This window comes from Rutidosis leptorrhynchoides, chromosome 4, assembly GCF_046630445.1.
Source record: "Rutidosis leptorrhynchoides isolate AG116_Rl617_1_P2 chromosome 4, CSIRO_AGI_Rlap_v1, whole genome shotgun sequence".
NCBI lineage: Eukaryota > Viridiplantae > Streptophyta > Magnoliopsida > Asterales > Asteraceae > Rutidosis > Rutidosis leptorrhynchoides.
The window spans coordinates 278,013,814-278,022,262 of record NC_092336.1 but is presented as its reverse complement, the minus strand read 5'-3'; the positions used below and the strand labels follow the sequence as shown (position 1 = coordinate 278,022,262).

Here is an 8,449-nt window from a genome sequence, read left to right as displayed (position 1 = left end):
TTTTTGGGACTGAGAATACATGCGCTGCTTTTATAAATGTTTGACGAAATAGACACAAGTACTTAAATCTACATTCTATGGCTGGATTATTAAACCGAATATGCCCCTTTTTATTAAGTCTGGTAATCTAAGAATTAGGGAACAGACACCCTAATTGACGCGAACTCTAAAGATAGATCTATCGGGCCCAACAAGCCCCATCCAAAGTACCGGATGCTTTAGTACTTCGAAATTTATATCATGTCCGAAGGAGGATCCCGGAATGATGGGGATATTCTTATATGCATATTGTGAATGTCGGTTACCAGGTGTTCAATCCATATGAATGATATTTTTGTCTCTATGCATGGGCCGTATGTTTATGAGAAATGAAAATATGAAATCTTGTGGTCTATTTAAATGATGAAAATGAAATGATTACTATAAACTAATGAACTCACCAACCTTTTGGTTGACACTTGAAAGCATGTTTATTCTCAGGTTTGAAAGAAATCTTCCGCTGTGCATTAGCTCATTTTAAAGATGTTACTTGGAGTCATTCATGACATATTTCAAAAGACGTTGCATTCGAGTCGTTGAAGTTCATTAGAGATTGCTATTAAGTGAATGACAGATTAGGTCATTTATAGTTGGATATTATGAAATGGTATGCATACCTGTCAACTTTCGATGAATGAAAGTTTGTCTTTAAAAATGAATGCAATGTTTGTAAAATGTATCATTTAGAGGTCAAGTACCTCGCGATGTAATCAACTATTGTGAATCGTTTATAATCGATATGGACTTCGTCCGGATGGATTAGGAGCGGTCGTTTCAGCATACATATGATATAATTCCCCACCACCTTGAACTCGTGACAACGCATCAGCGGCACCATTATCACTACCCCATTTGTAAGAGATCTCATAATCAAATCTCATTAGTTTCACCAACCATTTCATCTGAGTTGAAGTAGAAATGCGTTGTTCCAATAAGTACTTTAAGCTGATGTGATCAGTTTGTATCTTAAAGTGGCGGTCAAGTAAGCACCCCATCCATTTCTCAAGTGCGACAACTACTACCAAAAACTCTTTCTCATACGTCGACAAACTTTCGTTTGAAGTATTCTTCCAAATTGGACCATTCATTTCATTTCTTTTCAATATAAAAAATCTCATAGTCTTAGGAACCAAGCTGTAAGTATAGTTTAGTTGGTTAGAGCTCGTTATGATTTCTTTATAGCAGTTTGTTATAGCCCTAGTTTTTCTTTGTAGCCTAGGTAAACGTGTCTTCACTCTGTTGGTGAGACCGTTGTTTTAAATTTGTTTAGTTTGGTTACAGCTCATTTTGTTTTCTTTATACCGCTTTGTATTTGTTGATATCCAAATTCGAATCCATATTTATGTAATTATATGTTATCCTTATTTTGAAAAAAAAAAAGAACAAAGCTGTAAAGGCTGGATTACCTTAAATTGTACACCATGCGTTTCATTGTTGTCCGACGATATTTCTGAGTAGGGATGACAATGGATCTAAAAAAATCCGAGATCCGCGGATACCCGCGCCCATGATGGGTGGATAAAATCCAAAATCTTTACCTGCGGGTGGGCGATGGATGTAATTTTGTACCCGCAGACGGGTTGCGGGTGGGTGATGGATGTAATAGATCCGTTGCGGTTAAAATCCGATCCGAAAATCCGTTTGAATAATCCGCGGATATACCCGTTCTAAATGAGTGAAAATAACTCTAGTAATTCGTCAACGTACTTTATGATTAGTTTTAGCAACTAAATTTTAATTGTTAATTTTAAACATTCTAACTTTGCATATATTAGTAAGAAAAGTATAACTAATATTATATGTTTTCTTATTTTATTATATCATAAACATGAATATATTATTGGATGATGTTTTTTATGTCACTTTGAATTACGTAATGATATTTATTTTTGAATATTTTAGTTTACATATATACTTCATGAATAAGATCCGCGGGTAAACCCGTGACCCGCGAATATCCGTACACACAGGTGATGGATCTAAAAATAAATCCGTTAACAAAGATCCGCGAATTAATGGATCGTAAAAAAATCCGCGGGTGCGGGTGATGGATGCAGTGGATTCGCGCCCACTGCCCGCGGTTGCCATTCCTATTTCTGAGTTCTTGACCATTTTATGACCCAATCACATTCATTCTTCCCCAAAACATATAAAACCCTAAAATCACACTTTTTTCGTTCACAATCATCACACAATGGAGCAAACGCTTCTCTCAGATTTCAATCAACTTCTCAAACCCGAAACAAATCCATCTCTAAAACCCTTCTCAATTGCCAAATCCCTAATCATAAACCCCTCAACATCCAATCACACACTCAATTCCATCTTCCAAACCCTAGAAACCCTAATTACAACAAACCCCCAATTCCCCTACCTCCACGTCATCATCACACTCCTATCCACCATCTCCACTCTCCACCACCACCACTTCACCCACCGTATCACTTCTGTATTTCAATCCCTCTCCACGCGCCCCAACATTCCCCCACGCGCCACCGCACTTGTTTCAACGTTTTCGGCTCCTGAAATGAGTGAAGGTGTGTTATTGTCGTTGTGTTTTGGTTCGATTGTGGCGGTCCGGTTACGGATGTTGGTGGATGTTGAGAAATTCGATGTGCGGCCGGTGGTCTTGATGACGGTATTGTTAGGGTTTAGTAAGGATCCGTATCCGTACGTGCGGAAAGCTGCGTTGGATGGTTTGATTGGGTTGTGTAAATGGATTGTTGTTGATGATTGTGGTGCGATTAAAGGTTGTTATTTACGCGGTGTTGAGCTTTTGTTTGATTCAGAAGAATGTGTCAGATGCTCAGCTGTTAATATGGTAATGGTTGATTAAATTTTCGTATTTTTACGCTAAGTAGTTGTCTGAATGTTAGTAAATATTGCAAATTATTGAGTAAATAAATATATGTATAATTGTTATGAAATTGCAGGTATGTGAATGGGGGAAATTGCTTGTTGCAAATATTGAGGATAAGAGTAAAAGAGATTGGTCAGATGCATTGTATATACAGGTATTAATCCAGCAGTACTTCTAGCTAACATTATAGTTGTATTTCGAGTTCAAAAGTGTTGAAATTTTAATTGCAGTATCGTAATATTGTAATGTCATTATACTCTATTTTGATATAAAGGAAAATAGCAAGGTTTCAAAATTTGCTCCATGGGGAGTACTCTGTCGGTACTTTTTAGGGACTATTCTGCAATTCGGGAGTACTCAGATGTTGATGACGTTCGACTTTGACCCTTTGACTTATTTTCATCAACTTTCTGAGTAATCCCGATTTTTGGTCGAGTTATGACCTATTTTCCAAGAAATTCCTAGTTTTGATCGAGTACTCGTCGAGTTGCATAAACCGAGTACTCGCTGAGTAATTTCGAATTATGAAACAGTGTCGAATAATAATGCTAAAGTTGATCAGAAATCTCGGTTGTATGTCACACATGTGACTGAGTTGTCTCTACAACAGCTGCAAAAAGGAGCCAACTTGATTGAATTATCGTGTGATATTTTGGTGTATCTTATCCCATTGTTTGATTATATGTTCACATGGAGTATTATTGTAGCTCTGTTTGATGGTGAGGGACATGAGTGCGAATGTCAGAGTCGAAGCTTTTAAAGCCCTTGGTAGGGTCGGCATGGCGTCTAATTCAGTTTTGATGCAAACCCTCTCAAAGAAAGTCTTACCAGATTTGGAAGAAAAGAAATATCCAGGTCAGCTATCGGCAAATCATTTTAATCTACCAGCATCAAGTGCTGCTAGAGCTTTTTTACATGGGCTGGAGGATGAATTCTTTGAGGTACTCCAAATTCTCTCGAAATTTGCAATCATGATATGTAGATGGAACTTAGAAGTGGCAATATGGGCGGGTCAGGCGTGTTGGGTATAAGTTTGGGGTTGAATTGGTCATGTTTAGTGCAAGTTAAGACTGGTCATATTTACTATGGGTTGAAACAGATCAAATGTCTGGTTTGACTTGCAAACACTTTTACTAAAAGTTAATACATTAACTATTAATGAAAACATTGTTTTTTTAACGCAGATACTATTTTTTCTTTAAGTTTTTAATTATACTATATAAGAATAAGAATCTGCTTTATTTAAAGGTACGAAGTTTTGCATGTTATTCCATGAGGACGCCTGCTATTGTTTCTGCCGACTTTGCTGTCGAAGCCTTAGATTTATTAATGGATGTGTTGAATGACGATTCAATCATCGTCAGATTACAAGTGCTGGAAACAATGCATCATATGGCAGTTTTTGGCCATCTAAAACTAAAAGAAATGCACATGCACATGGTAGCATTTTGTTTTTTCTCCCTTTTCTTTGTACATATTATCTAACTAGCGGATTGACTTGGTCAATATAAGATTTTGTACTTGTTTATTGTTTGATAATGTAGTTCCTTGGCACACTAGTTGACATGAACTCATCAATAAGATGTACTGCAAGGAAAGTACTTCGGTCGACCAACCTCATTGACCTGCCTATGTTTAAACTAGTTGTTGACAGTCTAATACAGAGTCTTGAAATCTTTCCACAGGTTAGTTTTATTATAATCTACTTGTGGATTTTTAATCCTAATATAACTTTTAAATAATTTATTACATTATTATCATATTTTCAGGACGAGCCAGATGTTCTATCTCTTTTATTTGAAATTGGCCGAAGTCATGCAATTTTCGCTGCCTGCATCACTAAGGAAATGTTGTTAGAGGTTTAATTGCCACCATTTAAATTTCTTACAAGCTAATTATTGCAGTAATATTAATATTAATTATTATTATTATTATTATTTTTTAAATCTTATGTGAACTTTTTAACCTTCAGATTGACCCATCTTCTGAAAGCACTTGGGATTTTAATAGTTCAAAAACTGCTGCACACCTGGCACTGGCCATCTCTGCTCCACTCACGTATGGAAAGCAACAATGTTCGTACAAAATGCCATCAATAATATTTTCTTATGCTGTTACAATGCTTGGAAGATTATCTATCGCTTTGAATGAATTTATGAACCAGGACACACTCTTGGCTTATTTGTCACATTGTAGTACATCAACTGAATCTGACCCTACAGATGATATGATGGTTGTTGAAGATGATCTCACATCCGAAACCAACTGTCAAATACCGGTTACCCATGTAGCCGACCCGCTTGAAGTACAAGACAAAGAATATAGTTATGTAAAGCTTGTTCTTGCTAATATTGCACAAGTCTGGCCTTTGACTAAGATTGGATGCATAAGCGAACTACTTACGACACTCAGGTTCATCTATATGCTGTACTTGTTTATAATTTATGATATCTTTTTTGAACGAATGACATAAAAAGTTAACTAACTTGGGGTTAATTACTGTTCTGGGTATTATAAAATATATGCTTACACAAAAGTTTCAGGATTTCAAAAGGTTCTTGTCCAAGGGTACAAGTTAACTTCATTTCAAACATCAATTTAGTGATACGTCTACTCGGGGAGTACTCAGATGTTGACCAAGTTTGACTTTGACCCGTTATGACTGAGTTTTGACCAATTTTGACTGATTTTCAGAGTAATCCCGAGTTTTGACCGTGTTTGACCGAGAACTCGCCTAGTACTCGCCGAGTTGCAAAAACCTAGTACTCGCTGAGTAATTCCAAGTTCTGCAACATTGTTACAATCTTTAAATCAGTTTATTCTTTAACTTAGATTATTATTATCCTGCTATATTATCTAAATACATTAGTCAATTGAAATAAATGGAAAAAAAAATTGTGGATCGATCCGACCAAGCGCAACTTATTTAAAAAATACCGATTTTGATCATATCAGTAACTATTATTCAATGTGATGCGTGCAGGAGTTGGAAGGACGATTTAGCAACCTGTTTTATGGGTCCACACGAATCAGATTCTGTATTAAAGTTTACTTTACAATACATTCATGTGGTGAAACTTCTTGCAAAAGCATGGTGTCATGTTATGTGTCCATTGGACATTGTACATAATGAACTCGGAGATTTGGGATACATTTTGCACAAGTTGGAAAAGCGACTCAAAGAATTAAGATTTCGGTTTATCGGATTAAGTAAAGAAGAGGCTTCACATATTGAAGAGCTGACACTTGTTACTTTTACCCTAATATTGTCCACGTTTGATCCTCATTATCATGAATCTGTTATGAAGAAATTGTTGCCTTTTAAAGACACTTCAAACGAAACTTCAAATTTCGTGATTGAACTAACGAAAATATTGCAGAAAAATGAAAATTCAATTGAATGTTTTCGGGTTTTGCTTGATTCGTTTTCGTTTAAGCAACTTGTGTTACGTGGAGACTTTAAGTACATGAAAGCGGAAATGGATTTTGAGAAAAATGATTGGTTAAATCCTTTTCCTTTCGTGGCCGGACTACCTGTAGGAATACCGTTGAAGATTCGACTACAAAATACGCCAATTGAGACTAAGATATGGTTAATGATGACATTGTCCAAGGGCGTGAATCAATACATGTTCATTGATTTGAAACAGTTTGAAGGTTGTGATAAGATTAGAGAATTTACAATTATAGCCCCTTTTTATAGAACCCCAAAAGTGAATTCATTTATCTTGAGATTATCTATAGGCATGGAATGCTTGTCTGAGAAGATTCATTCTTTTAGAGGTCATGGTGGGCCCAAGCATGAGCTTGTTTTCCTTTGCAAACAAAAAGAAGTGTTTTTTTCTACGGTTGTTAAATAATTCTAACGGTGATGTGTTTACATGGAGAAGATGAATGTGAAGAGACAAAGTGGGTCCGGTGTTGTTTACGTGATCGTGGGGACAGGGATGCAAATCTTGATCGAGGTATTTTTTTTTTTCTCACTTGCTGCATCTTAGGTGGCAATATTGACTCATTACCCATTAATAGGCTAAATAGGTTATGTTCATGTCACAGAGGATCAAAGAAATTGTTTTTCGCTAAAAGGGGCATATATAAGGCATACATATCATTTTTCTTTCCTTTTTTTTTTTTAACATATTATTTGAGATCATATTTAACGTATTAATTAGTTATTGTAAATAGACATTTTTCAACCTTTAGTCATTTTGACCTGTTCTACACTCTCTTACAGTTATTTTTATTTTTTATTTTTTGAACAGCAGTTCGAGATCACCGGTATCACCCGGGGGGCTAAACCACTCACACGTTTATTTCCCGCAGTTGCATAACCCACCCCCATGCCCAGGAGGAAACCCGACCCAATCTGAGGGCATGTGCAATTAAAAAACCCCTCCCCCACTGCCCCTGCAACGCGATGTGCTGAAATCACCCTTGGGTGGAGTTCAAGGGTTAAGGGGCAACCTTGTGTGCAATGCTGCACCCCACGGTGTCGAACTCCTAACCTCTCGCTAAAATAGACAGGCCACTACCACATGAGCTACAACACAAGGTTACACTGTACCTCTACTTTTTATAAGGGAATGAATGAGGGAGAAGGTTTGGATGATGGCTTTCACTTCATTCAATCTTAAAACGAGATCGTGTTCTGTTGAAAGTGGATGGACACACGAACATACAATGGTAAGCATACACATCGTCTTTTCAAATAAATGTGCTTTTTTGGTTTCCCGCAAGGTAACTTATCAATTGCTACCATTTTTGCTCAAATGCATTTACCATAATGTTTAAAACTATTTACCTGGATGTGAAGGTGCAATTGGTTTGAAGATGTATCATTGTTAAAATGGAAGGCATTTCACATTTTGTAATGTAAGGTAACTAATTTTTATCACATGTTTTAGGGATTTACCATAGTTTTTTTAAACTGTAAATATAAATACTTGGTTTTTGTGGAGTCTAAAGGTATACATTGACGGAGGAAATCGTGATGTAAATCCATCATTACTTACCTGTCACACCAGTTATCACAATGTTCAAGGATGGTTCATCATATAGACACTACTAGATTTATGAGCTCGTGCGTTGCACGGGGACTCATCCGCCAACATTATTGGTTTTTAAACTTATATATGAAATAACGATTTTATAGAAAAAATGTCAAAAGTACTGTTGTGGTTGAATTATAATTATAAAGTATGTTTTTGTAAACAACACACATAAGTAGAACTTAATCACACATAGATTGATTACACAACATAAAATTATGAATTTATGTAAGCATGATTTCTTGTCCCTAACATAAATTATAGGGACACTTAATTTAAACGCTATCATCACATTTCTTTTGCTTTTTTCTACCATTAGCCATTATCACAAATATTATTGTGGGTGAATTGCTCTAAATTTAAGAGCTCATGTGTTACACGACATCTCTAAATCAGAATAATATAAAACGTTATAATTGATAGCAAAATACTGTTTCATATAATTAAGAAACTGAAAACCTCAAGTACGGAAATTTCCTGGGTTGCTCCTAAATGTTACAAA

General features: G+C 36.1%; 1 protein-coding gene across 7 annotated transcripts; it reads left to right on the top strand.

The window, feature by feature from the left end:
• Positions 1-2,193: 2,193 nt before the first annotated feature.
• LOC139843576 (protein SIEL) lies at positions 2,194-7,999 on the top strand. Of its 7 annotated transcripts, XR_011757627.1 has the most exons (12): positions 2,194-2,860; positions 2,973-3,053; positions 3,607-3,840; positions 4,148-4,339; positions 4,444-4,584; positions 4,669-4,758; positions 4,872-5,311; positions 5,883-6,682; positions 6,790-6,864; positions 7,162-7,582; positions 7,713-7,771; positions 7,865-7,894. XR_011757627.1 is itself a non-coding variant. In XM_071833686.1 (11 exons), the coding sequence occupies exons 1-11, from the start codon at positions 2,234-2,236 to the stop codon at positions 7,194-7,196; spliced, it is 2,628 nt and encodes an 875-aa protein (XP_071689787.1). In that variant the 5' UTR covers positions 2,194-2,233; the 3' UTR covers positions 7,197-7,999. The 7 variants fall into 7 exon arrangements, 3 of the variants coding, with proteins under 3 accessions (XP_071689787.1, XP_071689786.1, XP_071689785.1); XR_011757625.1 differs by having other exon boundaries at positions 7,713-7,999; XR_011757626.1 differs by having other exon boundaries at positions 7,162-7,771; positions 7,865-7,952.
• The last annotated feature ends 450 nt before the right edge of the window (positions 8,000-8,449 follow it).